The sequence below is a fragment of the Callorhinus ursinus genome, unplaced genomic scaffold, assembly GCF_003265705.2.
Source record: "Callorhinus ursinus isolate GAN/ISIS: 27379988/994484 unplaced genomic scaffold, GSC_fseal_2.0 scaffold18, whole genome shotgun sequence".
Taxonomy (NCBI): Eukaryota; Metazoa; Chordata; class Mammalia; order Carnivora; family Otariidae; genus Callorhinus; species Callorhinus ursinus.
In genome coordinates this window covers 1,241,925-1,263,631 of record NW_027397080.1, presented here as the reverse complement: position 1 = coordinate 1,263,631, position 21,707 = coordinate 1,241,925, and the positions used below count along the sequence as shown (strand labels likewise).

The 21,707-nt window shown below is 41.9% G+C and overlaps 1 protein-coding gene across 1 annotated transcript in view; it reads right to left on the bottom strand.

The window, feature by feature from the left end:
* Window positions 1-21,707, bottom strand: part of TESK2 (testis associated actin remodelling kinase 2) — a 137,224-nt gene that overhangs the window by 6,023 nt on the left and 109,494 nt on the right. Inside the window, exon 5 of the mRNA XM_025855801.2 lies at window positions 8,074-8,220. Within this exon, the coding sequence (XP_025711586.1) occupies window positions 8,074-8,220 (147 nt within the window). The remainder of the gene's footprint in view (window positions 1-8,073; window positions 8,221-21,707) is intronic.

Here is a 21,707-nt window from a genome sequence, read left to right as displayed (position 1 = left end):
TAAAACAAAAAATACTGGGTGTGCAGAGAATAATCAGTTGTGGTCCTGGAGTGAACAGACCAGCTATTAGAGGGTAGTTAGAGGCCATTCCTGTGCCCTTTTGATCCTCCTCTCCTGGCTTCTGTGACACCGCAGTTCTGGATTTCCTTCTCTACCTCTGGCTACTTTGCAGGCTCCAGTGCAGGCACTTCCTCCCATCCGATGTTCTCAGGGTTCTATCCTGGGCCTATATCTCTCGGGCTCCATTTGTGCTGATGACTCCCAACTGTATATCATCAGACCTGACCTTTATCCTCAAGCTTCAGATCTGCATATCCACTCTATTTCTGGACATCTCCTGGATTACTCATATTGAACTCCATACATGGAAACCTGAAGTCACCTTTTCCCCTCAAAAACTAAAACTCTAGCTGTATTTTTATGTCCGCTGATACTGCCATTTTCCACCCAGTTAGCTAAGAGAGCAACCTGGGATTCACCCTAGATTTTTTACTTTTAACTCCAACTAATTTAGCTTCTAAATATTTTTCAAATTGGGGGCATCTGTGTGGCTCAGTCGGTTAAGCGTCTGCCTCCAGCTCCGGTCATGATCCTAGGGTCCTGGGATCGAGCACCACACCGGGCTGCCTGCTAGGCCGAGAGCCTGCTTCTCCTTCTCCCTCTCTGCTGCTCCCCCTGCTTGTGCTCTCTCTGCATCTGTCTCTCTGTCAAATAAATAAATAAAATCTTTAAAAAAAATTTTTTTAAATAATAATAAATATTTTTCAAATCGGTGTCTCCCTCTTCATCTCCACTACCCTTGCATCAGGTCCTCCTCATTCCTCCCCTGAAAATTGCAATGCTCTTCTAACTGGTCTCTCTGGCTTGCTCCAGGCTTGATCTCCATAACCCACCTTCCTCATTCCTGCCAGCATGACTTTAGTAAAATGTAAATCTGTGTTACTCCCCTATTTAAAAGCCATCAATGACATATTGTATGATTCCATTTATATGAAATATCCAGAATAAGCAAATCCATAGAAAGTGAAAATGGATTAGTGGTTGCCGGAGGCTGAAGGGGGAAGGGAATAGAGTGTGGGGCTTTCATCTTGGAATGATGAAAGGTTCTGAAATTAGATAGTGGTGATGGCTGAATATACTAAAAGCCACTGAAATATATACTTTGAAAGGGCAAATTTGGTTTTATGTGAAGTATATCTCAAAAAAGCTGAGTGGTTTTCTTCATTTCCTATCTAGAAGATTAAATCCAATTTAGACAATATATGATCAGAGTCCTCTCTTTTCAACTCTTATTCCCTACCACTCCTCCCTCCCAGTCTGCACATCACGCAGTTCATGCCGCTAATGCCTTCGTTTATGCAATCCCCTGTGTCTGCTCTGGTCTAGAATATGACCCCCAGCATGTGCACTAATAATAATTAAACTAAATTAATAAGTAGAATTCAAGGCGCCTGGGTGGCTCAGGCATTAAGCATCTGCCTTCGGCTCAGGTCATGATCCCAGGGTCCTAGAACTGAGTCCTGAGTCGGGCTCCCTGCTCGGCCAGAAGCCTGCTTCTCCCTCTCCCACTCCACCTGCTTGTGTTCCTGTTCTTGCTATCTCTCTCTAATAAATAAATAAAATCTTTAAAAAATAAAAAATAAAAAAAGTAAGTAGAATTCAATTTTCAAGATTCAGCTCAGCCGCCATCTCCTCCAAGAAGCCTGCTCTGTACCCTCAGGTTGGGTTAAATACCCTCTATTCAAAGCATTCTATGCACTGTCCTCTCTGTAGCCTTTGCATCTACCATGTTATAATGGAAGTCTGTATAGTGCCTTCCTATGGCTAGAGACTATAAACTTTAGGAAAGCAGTGATATTTTAAGAGGGAGATGGCCCAGAGAATACTTCCTAGCCCAATGGGTAAGGGAAAGATTGCCCACTTCTGTCTATATGGTACCCTAAGAATTACAAAACATTTTTCACAAACACAGTCAAAACAACATTGTCAGGTGGGCAGATCTGAGATTTTTACATTTAAGATGAGAAAAACAAAGCTTACAACCGTAAGTGGTAAAGACCTAGGACTCCTAATTCTAAAGCGTTCTCACACGATTCTACCCTCCCCAGAAAGTGGCTGAAAAGCTTTCCCCTTTTACAATGAAGCAATGTAGTCTTCAGCAAGGCCATGGCAGAAGCAATGCAGTCTTAAGAGAGCAGCAGGGGCCAGGGCCCATGGAGCAGGCAGCCCTGTGTGCAATACCATAAGACCCCTTCACTTGGGCCTCCAGCCACTATCTCAAATGCTGGCCAATCCAAAAGCAACTAGTACAATGCTTGCATTTCTCACCTAACTTGGACATGGCCCCAGTATAGACTACTTGGCTACAGAGTACAAAATATGAAGCTTGGGGCACCTGGGTGGCTCAGTCGTTGAGCGTCTGCCTTCGGCTCAGGTCATGATCCCAGGGTCCTGGGATCGAGCCCTGCATTGGGCTCCCTGCTCAGCAGGAGGCCTGCTTCTCCCTCTCCCACTCCCCTTGCTTGTGTTCCTGCTCTCGCTGTCTCTCTGTCAAATAAATAAATAAAACCTTAAAAAAGAAAAAAATATGAAGCTCAGACCACTGTGGGGTTCTGAAGAAGCCAGACCAATTTTCAGGCTGTGTAGAATACAAGGTCCATTACATAGAGGACGAAGAATGCTTTATTCAAAAGTGTCTTTGGGGCACCTGGATGGCTCAGTTGGTTATGTGTCCAATTTGGGATTTCGCAGTCATGATCTCAGGGTTGTGAGGTTGAACCCCATGTCAGGCACCATGCTGGGCATGGAGCCTACTTAAGATTCTCTCTCCCTCTCCCTCGGCCCTCCCCCACCTCCCTCTCAAAAAAAAAAAAAAAAAGAAAGAAAGAAAGTATCCTTGTCTAGAGTAAGCATCAGACATAAGGGAGGCTCAGACAGACCTCCCTGAGGTGAGAGGTTCCTGATTTTCAGGTTCAAAAAGGAGCCTAGGCCCTACTGCTGCATTCCTCCCCTATTAGAAATCATCACACTACAGCAGAGAGACTTTTACATTTGCTTCTTCAGTGACGGAATGATCCCATTCATCTCTGTGTCTCAAACCTAGCACAGACACACAGAAAGGGCCTAGCAAAAGTTTGTTATATGAAAATTTGGGCAGATAATTGAAACACCTGGGCTTCTTTTCACATGTGCCAAAGGCATACACTAATCATATATTCAACTCTCCACTGTGGGGACTGAGGTGACAAGGGACTCAAAGGGGTGACCATGAATGCATCTCTGGAAGCTAACACAGATCCTTCAGAACTGGGCCAGAATAGACACCTCAGAGCAGTTCCTGAGGTCTCCTAGAACAGCTACATAGTCAGTATTAGCACTGAATAAAACCACCTGAGTGGAGAAACGCCAAGTCCATTTGTTAATGTTAGTTCCAAGCTAAAGCTATCTCTGCAACAACAAAATGGCTTTCGATGTGCCATTACCTCTTTCCCCTCACCCCTCAACAAATCCACTCCATAAACCCAGTTAGGATCAGAGAGGAAAGTACTGATTCTACATCTCAAGAAAGGTTAAGAGGTTCTTTTCACAGCACAGGGAGATCAAAGACTGAAATACCCTCCTAAATGCCCCAGAGGCTGCTACGGTCCAAGTCTCTTAGAAGATTATCTGGTTTGCTGTAACGTGTCCCAACCCTTGCTCTCTATCCCACCCTGTGATCCCGTATCTTTACCACAGCTCTTATGTAATATCTTCACATAGCTATCTCCCAACCAGACTAAGACACCATCGATGGTACAGACTGGGTTCCAGTAATTTCTATGTCTCCAATACTATGTCTTCTAATAGCCCAGTATGAATGGTTCCCAAAAGCCGTTGATAAATTTTCATTATAAAAACAAACAAGCCCCAAAAAACAACTACAGGGTGCCCTAACACTCTCTATCTCTCCAGCATTCAACTTTGTTCCTAATTCATGCTCTCTTTGGTCTCTGAAAATTGGCATTTTCTGCTCCTAGTTTTGTGGTGGAGCCTAAAACCATAGCTGAATAGGCTTTTCACTCTGGTAGAATCACCAGAGTGGCCTCTTTGGAGTCAATGAAAAACCAAAAACCAGAACCCAACAACCAAGAATAGAGGTACAATTCATAACCCATACTCCTAGGGGTAACCAAAGGAGATCGGTGGTGCTTGCCCAATCCTGGGTAGTCATGGTATTAAAGCAGAAACAAACTGCTCTCTTGACCATTCCTACAAGCCAAAACTCACATATAGTTAGTTGTACTAGTTACTCCTAAGCTACTGGTAAAAGCCTGTGTGTGGTGATTGCCACTTCTCGATGGAGCTCATGAACTGAATATTTTTAAAGCCACCCTACATTCCACTTCTTACTGAGTAAATTATCAGCATCATCACTGCACAAATCTGTATCAGGCTATTTCTTAGAAGTAATTACAAAATTAGACTGAACAGCTCTATCCAACAGACTTTTCACTTTTTTTTAAGATTTTATTCATTCAAGAAAGAGAGAGCACGAGCACAAGCAGGGGGAGAGGCAAAGGGAGAGAGAAGCAGGCTCCCCACCGAGCAGGGAAACCCCTCCCCCCAAGCAGGGCTCGATCCCAGGTCCCTGGGGTCATGACCTGAGCTGAAGGCAGACGCTTAACCAACTGAGCCACCCAGGTGCCCTGAGACTTTTCACTCTTGAAAGTAGTGTTGAAGCAACTATGACGTGTGAACCCTGCAAAGGCAATACTATTTTTAGGAGTCACTCTGATAGGAAATTAGGGATCCTTTTTGCCTCTAGTATAGGCTCATGATCACTTGGAAAAAAGCATCTGCTTCTCTCTACCCTGGTTTACCCACCCGGAACATGTTTCCACTACTGTGAGTCCCTCCTGTCATCTCTGGTCTGAGAGGCCCAGGCTGATGGCTCCTGTGAGGTCAAGGACAGAATCTGCTTTACAGATTGCACATATTAAGGTCCCAAGAGCACTTAGATCATTTGGAGAGGTGGGACAAACTGGGTCTGGGATTCAAAATCCAAGTTCTCAAGCAGATGTTTGGCCTCTGTGCTATCAACTGCATTCTCTGAAAGAAGGCCAGGAACACCCTCCGCCCCCCGCCCCCACCGCCGCCCATGCTAGCTGCTAGGAATAAAAGGGTGAGGCAGAGGAACATTTGAGAAACGTGTATACTGGTGGGAGATACAACACAACAGAACAATCACATAATATGATGTATACACAACTAAAATATAAGTAAACCTTTTATTGTCCTTAAAGAAATCAAACTCAGATTCAAGGGTGGCAATGAGACCATCTGGAGACCTTAAAGCCCTATTCTGTCCCTTTAGCTTTACTTATCCCTTAGGGACTTCTCATTCTTATGGTCACTGTCACCACCACACAGGTGTCCTGGGTGGGGCTGCTCTGCGTGGCCATACAACCCTCTCCCTAATCCCTGCAACACAGTTACAATGAGGCTGAAACATTCAGACAAAACTACCAAAAGTTCAGAGATGATTAAAGGGCAATGAACACAGTCTCTTGAATGGGATGGTCGGGCTTATAAAATCTACTTGTTTTTCTTGAACTTGAGGTTCCCTATAGTGCACCTCCCAACCTGTCTTCAGATTGCAAAGTCATTTGTTCTCACCACTGGAAGTATCCTCAATACCTCCTTAGAGTTCAGACCCAAAAACTCACAGCCCAGAGACACGGAGTTCTTTCTCCTAAATTCCTAATTTCTCATCTAAAGGGAATACCCACTCCCTATTAGGAAAACCAAAGGATAGTGTTCTTATTCAATAGATCCAAAGAGGTTAGTCATTTTTACAATACAACATGACAAGCCCAGACAGAGCTACACTTGGATAGTAGCACGGTGGGACAAAGTGCTTTGGAAGCACAAAAGGGAATAGGTTCAGCTCTTAGGAACTCGTTGGGGGAGCTTTGCTCCAGAAAGCCCAGCCACCCTAACCTAGTGATCTTTCTTTTCCCTGAAAACCTACAGTCTGAAGCTGAACACTTAATTATTAAATGCTGCGGGTTGTTCTTTAATTATTTTCCAACAAGACTATAAGTACCTCTAAGTGAGAAACTGTCCTTTTCTAATATTCCTTCATTCATGGTGCCAGGCATAGGAGACATTCATGTAAGTGTGGGGGAAATATCTACATGACTGATAGATAACTGGTCAGGATCTCCCTCCACCTTGGAAGATATGATGTTCTCTCAATAGGATGCAAAGATTTGATTTTGGCTGCATGTTCAAGGTGAAAGAAGGCTATCAACCTAAGGCAGTGTCTTGATACGACCCTACCCATTTGCCTAGAACAAATGCAAGTTAGTCTTGATTTTCTAAAACATTCTAAGGAAGGAGAAAAGCCTAATAAAGGTATGAAAAGATACCACCTTTCAGGTCCCAACCCTTACAGGTCCCAAAAAAGGTAAAGGACTCCTCATAGCTAGGCCTCAGCTAGTCATCAGATTCCACTTGCCATTTTTTTTTTTTTTAAGATTTATTTATTTATTTCAGAGAGAAAGAGAGAGTAGGGGAAGGAGCAGAGGGAAAGAATCTTCAAGCAGACTCCTCACTGAGCAGGAAGCCTGATGTGGGGCTTGATCTCATGACTCATGAGATCATGACCTGAGCCGAGACTAAGAGTCAGACATCCAACCGACTGAGCCACCCAGGTACCCCTCCACTTGCCACCTTAATGTTGCTTCAGTAACAGTGCAGCTGACTACAAATGGCCCTGCCACACCCAGGGGCCCCACATCCACCTCCCTAAAGCTATTTTCTCTGTAGTAGTTTATAAACCAATGGCCAGGGTCCCTCAGGGGCAGTACTGCTGTTTGGAACACAAGAATCATTGTCGTGTGAGGTAGCCAAGGACTTACTGCTCTAGGCCTTATTTGCTCTGAGAGTACAGATTGCTTGCGTCCCCTTTACAAACTTTGTTTTATAACAAGCCCCCTCACCTCTCCTTCATGACAGAAGGGGTGTGTGAGTCTGGTATGCATGTCTGTATGTGTGCATGTGTAGGTGTTGGGGGTGGAGAATGAAATGACAGCTATTCTTGGGCAAGTACAAAACTCCTCTATACCTCTCTGGAAGATTTTAAATCATCTCTTACTTTTAAATCATCTCTTACACAGAAGTCATATTAGATGGCTTATAGTTCCCACATCAGTGATCAAACAATACTATTTATATAAGCCTGGTCATGGTGGTGTCCTGGGCCACTTGGCCCTAAAGTGCCTGCCTTGTAGCATGGCCAACTTCCTCTAAAAGCAACTCTTTTCTAACCTGGTCACACAGCAATTTGGACAGCAAGAGACTAGCTGATGCCAAAGAAGAACTGGCAGAAGGGCAGAAACTCAATCACACAAACAGAAAACGGGTCAGTACATTATAGCCCTCAAAACCTGCACTCAAATGACAAAACCAGTGAACTTCTGCTCTCAGTTAAGAGCTACCTCCTGGAGGCCATGAAAGAGAACTCTAAGACACAGGCTCCCAATTTGCCTTGACTGCTGTCACTCCTATAGGACAGGAATCTCTTAACCCTCCCATGTCACCTGCTCCTGCAACACTCATTCAGACCAGAGTCAAGGATTAAAATTTTTTTTAATTTTTATTTATTTATTTATTTATTTGACAGAGAGAGACATAGCGAGAGAGGGGAACACAAGCAGGGGGAGTGGGAGAGGGAGAAGCAGGCTTCCCACGGAGCAGGGAGCCCGATGTGGGGCTCGATCCCAGGACCCTGGGATCATGACCTGAGCCAAAGGCAGACGCTCAACGACTGAGCCACCCAGGTGCCCCAAGGATTAAGATTCTTAAGATATATGTGTTGCCTGGCTCAACACTAAAAGGTACCTGCTGTGAGCCAACATTGGCTTTCTAAGGACTAGCTATACAGAGCAGTAAGTTGTATTCTCTGTGATTAAATGTTAAATCTATACAAGATCTTCATCATTTCAAAGCTCATTAAATTGGTTTCTTAACACAGCTTTTTGGTAATGGAAGACAGTGTCTCAGAGAGTTGTGCAAGTAAAGCCTTCATACCTTAGATGTGAGATCTCGATGGAAAATGCCTTTGAAGTGAAGGTAGCTGAGGCCCACTGCTATGTCATAGGCCAGTTTCACCCTCACAGTCCACGGCAAATGCAGGTTACTGTCTAGCAACTGTTCCAGGTTTCCAGAGTTGATATACTGCAAAACAAAAGGAAAAACCCAGCCACCATTTGTCAGGAACGTTTAGGCTAGTGGTAAAACCATTAGAGGATAAACACCTAGAGGATAGAGCTTCTATGTTTTTTAATTTTTTTTTTAAGTTACTGATGGTTTATTCGGCATCCAGGCAGTATGGTAGGCGCTGCACACAAAGACCCCTTCCTTTGCAGAGACGACAACCTAGTAAGGGGTACAAACAGTATCATGTGGTAAATGCTAAAATACAGCTTTGTATGGGTACAACAGTACTATGGGTGCAGAGGATAAAGTTACAAAGTCAACCGGGGCATGTCGGAGGAAGCTGTACATAGGAAATAAGGAATCAAAAGGATGACCTGGGGGAACAGGAAATAAAGGCAATCCATACAGAGGGAGCAGTATATGCAAAGTTATAGATTAAGTGCAAGATGCATTCAGGAAACTAATTTACTCAATATGGCCAGAGTGCATGAATAGTAGGAACAGGTGAGGCCAATATACTTTGCTAAGATATATGTACTTCATCCTGTCTATCAGAACAAAATAAGCCTTTTAAGCAGAAGAGCAAAATGTTCATCTTTGGCTTTTCAAAGAAAAGATTATTTAAGCAATGGTACGACTGATGGATTAGATGGAGAATATGGAGAAGGGTAAATAGGCAATTACTGCAATAATCCTGGTGAAAGAAGGGTGCCTCAGTTAAGGCAATAGGGAAGACATTGGAACACAGCAAGACTGAAGATATAGTTAGACGGCAGAGTTAAAAACAAACACACACACAAAACTTGATGACTGTCTGGAGGGGGGAGCGGATGAGCACAATGAAAATCTCTAGGTTGATCCTGGGCTATTGGTCCCTGGATACTATCATCATTAAATATCCACAAAATAGAGAGAAGAACAGGTTTTTAGAAGAAGAAGCAAGGTTAAAAATAGTGAGGTCAGCTAGGACATGTCGAGTTTAAAAACTTGTGGGACAGCCAAGGTGGAGGTGTCGTAAAAAGAGCTTAAAGTTTAGGGACAAAGTCTGAGCTAGAGACCAACATTTAGGAGGCAGTAACAATGAGCTGAAGTAGTCACTGATGCCAAGGGATGTATGAAGTTGTCCAGGGTTTAAGACATAAGGTAAGAAATTAACAGAATCCCAAGGAATGGTAACATTTAAAGGAGCAGGCAGAGGAAGAACCAAGCACAAATGTTACCATAGAAGCCAAAGAAGGAGAACATTCCAAAGTGGAAATGTCCAAAGTATCAAATGCTATACAGATCAAGTAAGGTGAGCAGGAAAAGTGTCCACTGAACTTGCAACTAAGAAGACCCTGGCAACTATGGCCAGAATAGCTGGTTAAGACCAGAGTTAAGACCAAAGTGAACTGAAGAGTGAGTAGAAGGCTATGAAGAAACTATGTGAAGATACTCTTTCAATAGGGGCACCTGGGTGGCTCAGTCCGTTGGGCATCTGCCTTTGGCTCAGGTCATGATCCCAGGGCCTGCTTCTCCCTCTCCCACTCCCCCTGCTTGTGTTCCTTCTCTCACTGTGTCTCTCTCTGTCAAATAAATAAATAAACTCTTTTAAAAAAAAGATGCTCTTTCAATAAATTTGGCTGTTCATCATTTCTACATACCCATGAAGGGCTGCTTTGCTTTAAAAAAAAAAAAAGAGCAGGGGCGCCTGGGTGGCTCAGTTAAGCGACTGCCTTCGGCTCAGGTCATGATCCTGGAGTCCCGGGATCGAGTCCCACATCGGGCTCCCTGCTCAGCAGGGAGTCTGCTTCTCCCTCTGACCCTCTTCCCTCTTGTACTCTCTGTCTCTCATTCTCTCTCTCAAATAAATAAATAAATAAATAACTTTAAAAAAAAAAGGAAGTGATAAAAAAAAGAGCAAATAAATATATTTACATAGAGATGCTAAGAGGAATAATAATAACAATAGCAACAAAACAACAATAGCAATAGCTAATATTTATTTATATAGTGCTTAATTTGTGCCAGGCACTAGTCTAAGAACTTTATATTAATTATCTCATTTAATCTGCACAACCCTATGAATTAAGTGTACTATTATTCTCATTTTATAAAAGGCATTTAGAGGTTAAGAACCAGGGTTCAAACCCAGGCAGTTTGGCCCAGAGTTCATGTTTTTTACCACTACATTATATTAGACTTACAGGCCATAGCATCTGAGTCAAAGGGCCTCAGAAGAGCCTAAAATTTAGCTCTTAAATACCTATTTTTGGGGGTGATACTGAATTTTCAAAAGAAGAGGGAACCTAAAGGGACAGCGGGCAAGAGATCTGAATTTTAGTCCAATTCTGCCTCTTAATAACCAATTATCTTTGCACAAATCAACTAATGAGGCTATCCTTCAGTTTTCCACCTATAAAATAGATATGATAATTCCTGATTCATATAACTCACAATGTCATTATGAGAATCTAATACAAGCATATGAAAGTGCTTAGAAAAAAAATATAAGTGCCATATAACCTGAGATGTCATGATGTGGTAACATAAGCACCAAAAAGAACCAGTTGGGGGCAGCACGATGCAGCACTTAATATCCTTGGATGAGGTGGATCAGGCTTGGCACCACAGAGAGAATGGCTAAAAATATACCTAACTTCTCAAAGGGGAAATCTGTCAATCTGCTTCATTCTGCTTGATAATCCATCTTGGAAATCTCAAAATGAGGCATACTGACAGCATTAACACAGCGCCTTTCATCTCGTTATTCTAGTTCAATCTGTCCACAGTTCACATTTGAGGAGCCCATTTGCTAAAAAGAAACTGAACTTGCAAACTCCAAGCTACCTGGGGGCAATATAGCAGACGCTAATCATGCAGACAAATTTCTTTAGTTCTGAGAGTCAGAAAGAACTGAAAAGGTGCTGGTTCACTTCTTTGATAGGGTGACAATGTGACATGGAAGGCCTGACTTCAGGACTCACTGTCTCCCAACTGAGGGCCAGGCAGAAAAGACTCGATAAAAAGGCTGTAGCTGCATTCTCTCTGGGCCAAGCTAAGCCAGAACTCTTGATTCTGGTTCAGAAAAATACATATTTACTCTTTTCAGCATGTTTCTGAAGACCGGAGAAATCCATAGATGAAGGCAGAGGGTGGAGAACAGGAGAAAGGTGAGGCAAGGTGAGGAATTACACCATTAGTAGGCTCTGGTTTTTCCAGGCAAGATGGAAAAAGCACAAACCAGGAACAGAGAAGGAAACTAAATGGAGTTATTGTTACAACCCGTTTCTTTTGCCTACCTTTGGCGAATATTTTTAGAGGGGGCTGATAAGCCTCTGGGCCTTCAGAAACCACAACTTCTGAGTGTCTCGAGACCTTTGCATGTATGAAGAAAGGAAGTTTGAGATCTGCCAACAAGGAAGATTTCTAAGTTGCTACACACTCTGCGTGCCCATTAGTTGGGACGTTCACTTCCCCAATAAGCAACTCCCAGTGCAGGCTCAGCTGGTGTGTCCTCCGAACAAATCCCTCTGTGGGAAACAGAGGCAAGATCAACAACACTAGCACATTCAGCTTCCCAGGATGAGGACAACAGCTGCTTTGCTTTGTTTTCTTCCAGACCACTTCCTCGAGCAGCTCTACAAAACAACCTAAGGCATTGGCAATGCCTTTAAATAACCTACTGGAGAGAGAAGTTTTTACATTTTTTCTTGTTGTCTTTTTAAACTTTCAAGTTCAGAAAACTATAATATCAGCCAATCAAGTGTTATAGGTACTTCAGTACCTCTTAGTGACTGTGCCCCAACTTTATCTACACCAAAACCTGCCTTTCTAACTCGTGGTCTAATAAAATATTATAACATAGTTTCTACCATTTCATTTGTGTTTGATACTTGATTCCATTAAAGACTCTTCCTAAAAGGCAGTCAATAAATAAATGTGTGTTGGAGACTAAACAATATTATGTAGGCAAGAAATCATATGTCAACACCATAAAAAAAAATCACCACAGGGTCACGGGTCAAATTAGTGGACACTCCATTTCTCCACTCATGAAAGTGGAGAAGTGAACCACTCAGGAATATCAATTAAAGTTATTTTTACAACCATTCAGTGAGCACTTCTCCACCTCCTGTCACCCCCCATATGACAGTAAGAACCTGTCAGTTTACATCAACATTATTTTCCTTCCGTGATTACAAGAGTGCATTACACATAATAAATGTGGGTATATAAAGATAACAATTTATACCTTAAAGAAGTCCAGTGAAAGACACAGATGTAAGTAAATAATACCAATAACCCTTTACTAGAGGTAAATACCTGAGGTATGAAAGAAGAAACTGACTCTCCCTGAGTTTGGAAAATTTCAAAGAGGAGATAACATCTGAGTTGGATCCTAAAAGATGTCTGGGAGTTGTGTAGGCTGAGAATATAGTTCTTCCCATATATCCCCATAGGCTCTGATGGTACCAACTCAGACACTGACAGACACATAATCATGCCCACATAGAGAATATTCTGGAACAGCACTAGGCAACATTTACCTCCCCATGAGGTAACACTCACTACACCCAGGGCTCCTGTTCCCAGCTGATTTTAGTCAGCTAAAGTAGCCTCACCCAATCATGACCAGTCAGAAAAATAAGACAAAATGGCTGCTTTTTTTTTTTAAAGATTTTATTTATTTGAGAGAGAGAGAATGAGAGATAGAGAGCACGAGAGGGAAGAGGGTCAGAGGGAGAAGCAGACTCCCTGCTGAGCAGGGAGCCCGATGTGGGACTCGATCCCGGGACTCCAGGATCATGACCTGAGCCGAAGGCAGTTGCTTAACCAACTGAGCCACTCAGGTGCCCAAAATGGCTGCTTTTTTTTTTTAACTTTGAATTATCAATGTACTCATACCTGCAATCAATAAGCTTATCCCTGAACAGTGGTTCAAAGGCATATTCAGAGGCTCTGAAGAAAATATCAACTGTAAGAATAACATTCCTTTTTTGAAAAATCTACTAACTGGCCTGGAGCTAGGGCATTCACCCAAGGCGGATAAATGTACTGCCATCCAACTAACACAGATCATTTGCTACCACCTAATTAGCAGGGCTGTCCTGAGGAAGATCTGTCCATCTCTCTATCCATCCACCTACACAAACACTGAAAGCCTATTATGTGAAAACACAAAGATAAGTGGGGTCGGTCTCTGCCCTTAATTCACAGTCTAGTCTACTTCACAGTCCAGTCGAGGTGATAATCAACTAACAATTTTTTTCCACACAGGACAGTAACATATGTTATACAGAAAATATCATTCTAGCAGTAATGTGAAAACTGTATGGAAAAGTCAGGAATTGAAGCCAGGAGAATAGTTAGGAGGCTTCTGGAATCATCCAGGTGGGAAGGCATGAATAAGACAATGACCACAAGAATGGAAAGGAGGTTAATATCTGGAGACATCTTAAAGGTAGAAGCAACAGGATTTGGTGTTTAATTAAAGGCAGGGAGTAATTAAAACAAATAAGGCATACAAAGTATGTCCAGCATAGTGCTTAGCTCATAGTATACAACTCATTCTGCCCACTCTCAGAATCTTATCTTCATAACCCCTCACTGGGTTATTCCACTGGCTTTCTAACTAGTCTTCTTGTCCATTTCTTGTATCTTAAACAGATATAGCCCTCATTCCAATCCATTTTCCATAATACAGACAAAATAGCCCTTCTGAAATGCCAACCTGGAGTCAATCCCCTGTTAAAATTATTCAACGATGCCCTATTACTGTTAGGATAAAACCCACAACCCTTACTCAGCATGGAATATAAAGCCTTTCACTGCTGCTTATAAAGGTCTGACGCCAGGGACACCTGGGTGGCTCAGTCAGTTAAGCGTCTGCCTTCGGCTTGAGTCATGATCCCAGTGTCCTGGGATCAAGTCCCACATTGGACTCCTTGCTCAGCAGGGAGCCTGCTTCTCCCACTGCCTGTAGCTCCCCCTGCATGTTCCTCTCTCTCTCTCTCTCTCTGATAGATAGATAGATAGATAGATAGATAATCTTATTTTTAAAAAAAGGTCTGACCCCTGCTTGCACATTTGCACACATTGCTGATCCTTTTATCTGAAATATCCTTCCCTCACCCAGGCCTGGCTAATCACTCATTGTTGAGGATTCAGTTCCATTTTATGGAAGCCCACATGTAGGACTGGGAATAAGAAAGACATTCTGTGCAAAAGGAACACAAAGGTAAAGTGCAGAGATTAGTAGTTATTCCTTTACTTTTTCCTGAGTAAGGTATAAGTAGGGGGAAGGGATGAAGTTAAAAAGTAAAGACGGGCGGTGCAGTACAGTGAAAAGCCCACATACTATGGAGTTAGACTGCCTAGGACTGAATCTCACCTGTGACTAGCTGTGTTATCCTGGGTTGATCATTCAATTTCTTTAATACTCATCTATAAAATGGGAATAAGAATAGTATCTATCCCCCTAAAAAAAGATTAATACCTAACCTATAGAGTTATGAAGATTCAATCAGTTGATGTGTAAAATGCTTAGACATGTCAAAGAAAGTTCTCAGTATATGTCAGTTGTTATCTATTGCCGTTATTACTATATTTATTATTATAAATACGTAATTTTTTAGAGAAGTTCTGGAACACCAAGATGAAACATCTATAGTTAATAATGTCAGACCACAGGAGCACCAAAGATTTATAGGTAAAGTATACTATGATCTGTTGTGTGTTGAATCATGTCCCCCCAAAAGATATGCTCAAGTCCTAACCCCTGGTAATTGTAAATGTGACCTTTTTGGGAAATAGAGTCTTTGCAGATGGAAAATCAAATAAAGATGGGATCATACTAGAGGAGGGTAGACCCTTACTCCAGTAGGCTTGGGATCTTTATAAAAAGAGAAAAGACAGACACACAGGGAGAATGTTATATAATAAGGAAGGCAGAGATGTGAGTGACATATCTGTAAGCCAAGAACCACCACCAGAAGCTAGGAAGAGGCAAGGAAGGATCTTCCCCTAGAGCTTTCAGAGAGAGAGCACAGCCCTGCCAAGTTTGATTTTGGACTTCCAACCTTAAGAACTGTAGAAGAATCCGTTTCTGTTGTTAAAAGTGTGGTGCTTTGTCATGGCAGCCTTAGGAAACTAATACATGCCCCAAACTACATTTTAGAAAGATCATGCTGGTAGCAGGATAGAGGAGGAACTGGAGGAAGGTTTGGAGGGTACTGCAACAGTCCAGATGAGAGGGGACCAAATTCCTGATTTAGCATGCTATTATATTATAGGCATGAAAAGATAGGCTAGAGTTAGAATATGCAGAGATAGAATCTAAAGGATATAGCAACTGGGTGGTAAATATGAGAACGGAAGGAAAAGAAAGGTAACTCAGAGATTCCAAATTCAGGTGTTCAGAGAAGCAAGAGGAAGAGATCCTATCATCTTACGTGCCATCAGTAAGTCAAAAACACATCAGAAACCAGCATCAATGTCAAAGAGCCAAATCAGTGACTTGTCAAACCTCTGTTCTTTGGATAAGCCCTCTGTAGATGAGGGCCCAGGCCCCGACCTAGTTTTCACTGCAGCCCAACAATGCCATTGTGCTAGCCACTGTATGTTTTTTTGGTCAGCTCCAAACACAAAGGCTAGCAGACATCCCATCCTGCTGGCTTGGTTTGAAGAAGAAAAGAAAGCTTTGTTACTGCCCCGGGTAATTTCAGGACAGGCATCCCAAGAGCGCCCTGTGGGAGGCTTGTGCTCCAAAGAAGCCTCCTGTTCTCAGCTCGAGGTTCTGCAGACACTACAAGCATGTATCCCTTCATCTGCCAAAACCCAAGTTTGCCACTGTTCAGGAGGTCCACCAGGGCTCGCCTGACTGAAACAGTCAGTAGTAATGAACTGACCCAAAGAGAAAGGGAACCCAAAATGTGTTTCAGCATATTTAAATGTTTCACTCTCTCTGCCTTCGTATATGCTTATCTACTGCCCAGAATACTCCTCTGTCCCTTCATAGCTTTGTTAACTCTTTTTGTTTTAAGATTTTATTTATTTATTTGACAGAGAGAGACACAGCGAGAGAGGGAACACAAGCAGGGGGAGTGGGAGAGGGAGAAGCAGGCTTCCCGACCAAGCCAAAGGCAGACGCTTAACGACTGAGCCACCGGGGCACCCCAGCTTTGTTAACTCTTATTCATCCTTCTAAACCTAGCTCGTCTTTTATTTTGGAAAGCACTTCCTAACACCCCATTCTATACTTTCTGCCACTTTAGTCCCCTGTACGTATTTCTACTATTGCTTATCACATTGTACTATAACCCTGATGGCAGGACCAAGTCTTTCTCAACTTTGTGAGCCCAGTATCCAGTGAACAATAAATTGTTGAATGAACAAATGAGTAAGTACATTTAAACAAATACAGGCAGGTTTTAAGTTCTCTCTTATTAGAAGCCATCCCAATTCAGTCATTAATGTAATTTAAGATCAAAAGGGAAGTGTGCCTTTAGAGAACTTTTCTGATAAATACCATCCAAAACAAATATTTAATAATGTCTATTATTGGGGGTACCTGGCTGGCTCAGTTGATAGGGTGTGTGACTCTTGATCTCAGGGTTGTGAGTTAGAGCCCCATGTTGGGTGTGGAGATTACTTAAAAATAAAATCTTTTAAATAATAATAATAATAATGCCTACTATATGGCAGATATTATGGTAGCACTGGAAATAAAATGAAAAAGAAAACAGTGCATTTGACCACTCAGTGATATAAAATTCTGAGGTTACTGTTATTACCCTATTGGCAAACTCCTTAAAGTGGTCAAAAATCACATGGACTTAAAAAATGTAACTGCAGGGGCGCCTGGGTGGCTCAGATGGTTAAGCGTCTGCCTTCGGCTCAGGTCATGATCCCAGGGTCCTGGGATCGAGCCCCCCATCGGGCTCCCTGCTCCGCGGGGAATTTGCTTCTCCCCCTCCCTCTGCTTCTCCCCCTGCTCATGCTCTCTCTTTCTCTATCTCTGGGTCTCGAATGAATTAAAAAAAAAAAATCTTAAAAAATATATATATATAACCGCAATCTCCTTTTGGAAATTATAGAAGACATTTCTTTTATCAGTAACTGAAAGAAGCCATAAAGATATCTCCTCCCTCTTCATTCACACTTCCCATAGATAGATATTTAGTATGAACCCATTCACTGCTTTAAGAATATGTTGCTTAACATACCTGAAGCAGTGAGGAGTGTTTTTCTATGCATGTATAAGCTACTATAAACATCAAAATGACTGTATCTACAAGATCCAAAAAAGCATGATTAAGCTTTCCCCACAGATTTTTAACTCTTCCATCACACATCTCATAATCAAAATCAAATTTGTTTAAAGTAAACATTAAAAGATAAATCTGTAGAATAAATCTTCTCAAAGACATAAACTAAGAAATAGTAAGACTGTTCCCTTTACCCTGTGAAGCTCTACTCACAATCAATGGTTGCAGACGTGATTTAAGATCAGGCCAGGGCTCCTAACCACTCCATCCAGTCTGCTTTCATATCCCCAAATCCATAAGGCTATTGGGTTCATGCTTAAAATTATTCTTCCCTCCAGCTTGCTACCCCACATCTACTACAACCCTGCACTCTGCAGACCCACATACGAATCTTTGACATTACCTGGTGATTGGGCTCAGAGTGAAAAAGCAATCCATTAAGGAAGACAAACATACCCTGCCTCCCCACCAGATCTGAGGAATAGGGGCTTGACAGTGGACAAAATGAAAACAGAAACCAAAAGAAGTTAAGTTTCCAATTAAGGTAATTTATATCAAAGGAACTGCATCTCCAAATGAACCAATCATTTCTCCTACTTTCTCTGCCTATATTAGCATAAAACTTGGCCTCGGAATAAGGAAAAAAATCAAGCAAAAGTTAAAAGAAGCAAACTGCAAGCTTAAATGCTATCTTCTAGTGGCAAATGTAGGTGCAGGGGTAGAAAGGGAGGAAAGGTTTCCAACTTGCTATGTGGAAGATAGCTTCCCAGCCCAACAGTCACTCCAAGTGCAGGCAGAAATCTCTTCCAAAGGCTAAGGGTCAAAGAGGTAACTAAATACCCTCACGTTCACAGAAATTCATGAAGACTACTACAAGTTATCAAAGGAAAGGGTGGAGACAGAGGACCCAGCCAGTTCTGGTTCTACTGCAGACAAAACAGATTTGAGGTCTGGTGTATACATCAGTATCTACATCCTCAAACAAGAAAGGAGAGCCTTTTCTTTTCCTTGGTTTCAAACCATCTCAGATGTCAGAATGATGTGCCCTCTTTAATGAGAGAATGAGAAAAATCAGGTAGTTAATCTTGAGTATAAGTCTAGATTTATTTTACCAACTTGTTCAGAATTATCAGCCACTGGAACTCACAGGGAAGCAGCTAATGCTAGTCTAACGCCAACTCTCAATTTAAGTAAAGCAGCAGATCTGGATATGATGCCATTTGGAAGGATTTTGGGGATTCTAAACTGAACAAAAATTTTTTCAAAATGACTAGAAGCAGAGAATGAGCATATCACTCAATTCTGAAACCTGTTCCAAATAAATTCAGAAGGTCCTGACACATAATTAACTTCATTTCATGAGTTCACTGAAAATAGGTTTGATACGATGTCTGGTAAAGTAGGCCCCCATAAATACTTGTTGAATGAACTAATGAATGAAGTGTCCCTAACCATCTATGTATATATAGGGATTCCTTCTCCACTCTCCATGAGTCAGCTCTCATCACCTACCTCAGTCTTCAGAGCTTAGACCAGGAAGGTCTTGCCCAAGGAAGAGCCTTAAGGTGAGCTAAGACAAAGAATGAGCCTGGTCTTCTATAGTGAAGAAACTATGCCAATTACAGCATTATGTTAAAAAAAAAAAAAAAAGTTCCCAGGTAATACACACACAGCAGAGGAAAGAGAAATATTCCAGCTATACTCTCCAAGTTTTCCACATCTCAGTAAATGGCACCACCACCTACCTAGAAACTGGGGATCATTTGATTTCTCATTCTCCTTACCAAAGTCACAATCAAGACCTTGTGCTTCTATTTCCAAGACAGATCTTTACATAGATACCACCCCAGTCCAAACCACCCACATCTCTCATATAACCTCTAATGTGTTTCTCCTATGGTTGGTCTCCATGCCCCCACTTTTGCCCCTCAACAATCTATTCTCCCTAGAGCAGCCAAGCTGCTATGTTTTATTTTTTTTTAAAGATTTTATTTATTTATTTGACAGAGAGAGAGATAGCGAGAGCAGGAACACAAGCAGGGGGAGTGGGGGAGGGAGAAGCAGGCTTCCCACGGAGCAGGAAGCCCGATGTGGGGCTTGATCCCAGAACCCCGGGATCGTGACCTGAGCAGAAGGCAGACGCTTAACGACTGAGCCACCCAGGCGCCCAAGCTGCTATGTTTTAAATGCAAATTGTATCATATTCTCTCCTATCGAAAACCCTTCTGGCTGCCTGATGTATTTAAAATAAATTTCAAAATCCTTACCATGGCCTGTAAGACCCTGCATAATCTAGCCTGCCTTTTCCCCAAAATTTTAACGTTCTTCTATCTGATCTTCATGAATGCCTCCTTATCTTTTAGGTATTCTCAGAAAAGTATCTGATGACCTCATTTACAAGATAAGTTAGTCAGGGGGCAGGGTTAGTCTGGGTGGCTTAGTCGGTTAAGCATCAGACTCTTGATTTCAGCTCAGGTCATGATCTCAGGGTTGGAAGACTCAGTCCTACATTGGGCTCCCTGCTCAGCATGGAGTCTGGTTGAGATTTTCTCTCTCCCTCTGCTTCTGCCACTCCCCTTGCTTGTTCTCTCTCAAAATTAATAAATAAAATCTTTAAAAAAAAAAAAGGTTAAGTTAGTATCAGCATATATATATTATTACACTGTCCTTACTTATCTCACTTGCCATGATGGATAAAAATTTTTTTCAAAAGTACAAAGTATATATTCATAGGGAAAACAATGCCCAAGTCTACAGATAACAACAGAATATGAAAGAATAGATCTGAAAGGCAATCCATTCTAAGCCCATACCAGACATTTTCCTTCTATAATATCCTCCTTGCAAGTAGCCAAAGCAACCCATATTAGCTTCATCAAGAGAAACAGGTAGTGAAGAGATAAGAACCTCACTAAACACAACTGTTCTCCTTAACTGTGGTGCCCTTGGCTAACAGTCCAGCCTCCCAACATCTAACAACGTTGTCTTCAGGTTCCCTAGCTTGACAGAAAGGCAGTCTCTGAAGAAGCCCAACTAACTCTTCTAACCTGACCCCTCTCTGGCCTTCAATGACCTGCTACCTATTTCTTGCTAGTGGTAAACAAAACAGAAAATGGTCCCAGTCCTCAAGGAAATATGGGAGAGAGAGAGACAATAAACAAACACTCACATAAATGAAAAATTATATGGTATAAGATGTGCTACAATGAAAAAGAAAAGAGTGCTAACAAAGAGAATCAGAAGCCAACTCACAATCTGGATGTGGGAGGTCATTAGGAAAAGCAACTTCAATGAAGTGAAAGTTTAAACTAAAACTTAAAAATTGAGGAATTAAGTAGGTAAAAAGTGGGAGAATCACCTTCCAAAATTTATCTAATTCTCAGTTTCTTCTTACATAAAATAGCAGTAATAATGAGTATACCTCAGAGGGTTGTCATAAGGATGAAAAAAGAAAACACACATAACACTTAATAACGTTCCAGAAATAACAGCTATTTCTTTAATGAGTATGCCTAATTTTATAATCAAAAAAAAGTTTTTGGGGCGCCTGGGTGCCTCAGTTGTTAAGCATCTATCTTCGACTCAGGTCATGATGCCAGAGTCCTGGGATTGAGCTCACATCGGGCTCCCTGCTCAGCGGGAAGCCTGCTTCTCCCTCTCCCACTCCCCCTGCTTGTGTTCCTTCTCTCACTGTGTCTCTCTTTGTCAAATAAATAAATAAAATCTTTAAAAAAAAAAGTTTTTGGGGAGTACCTGAGTGGCTTAGTTGGTTGAAACTCTTGATTTTGGCTCAGGTCATGATCTCAGGGTCCTGGGATTGATACCTGAGTTGGGCTCCATGCTGAGCATAGAGTCTGCTTGAGTATTCTCTCCCTTTCCCTCTCCCTCTGCCACTCCCTCTGCTTGCTCTCTCTCTCTCAAATAAATAAATAAATCTTAAAAAAAAAAGTTTTTTTAAAGTGTCCCTGGTACTGCCAACTACAATAAATTATTGGTTTAAAAAAATGAAATATTTTCTTATCCAAAACTTTAGCTGACTTATCAGGTAAATAGTATGTCTATTGTTTTATTTGTATTTCCAAAAGTCCAGTTCTCAGTTCTGTTCCTTCTGGGTGTACCAGAAATACATGTTTGACTGACTAGCTAATTTGGATGGAAAAGAAGTTGTTGAGCAAATTAGTTACAGAGTCAAAGGATGACTATGCAAGAGGTGTTATAATTAAACAATGCAAAAGCCATTTAGAAATTATTCCATTC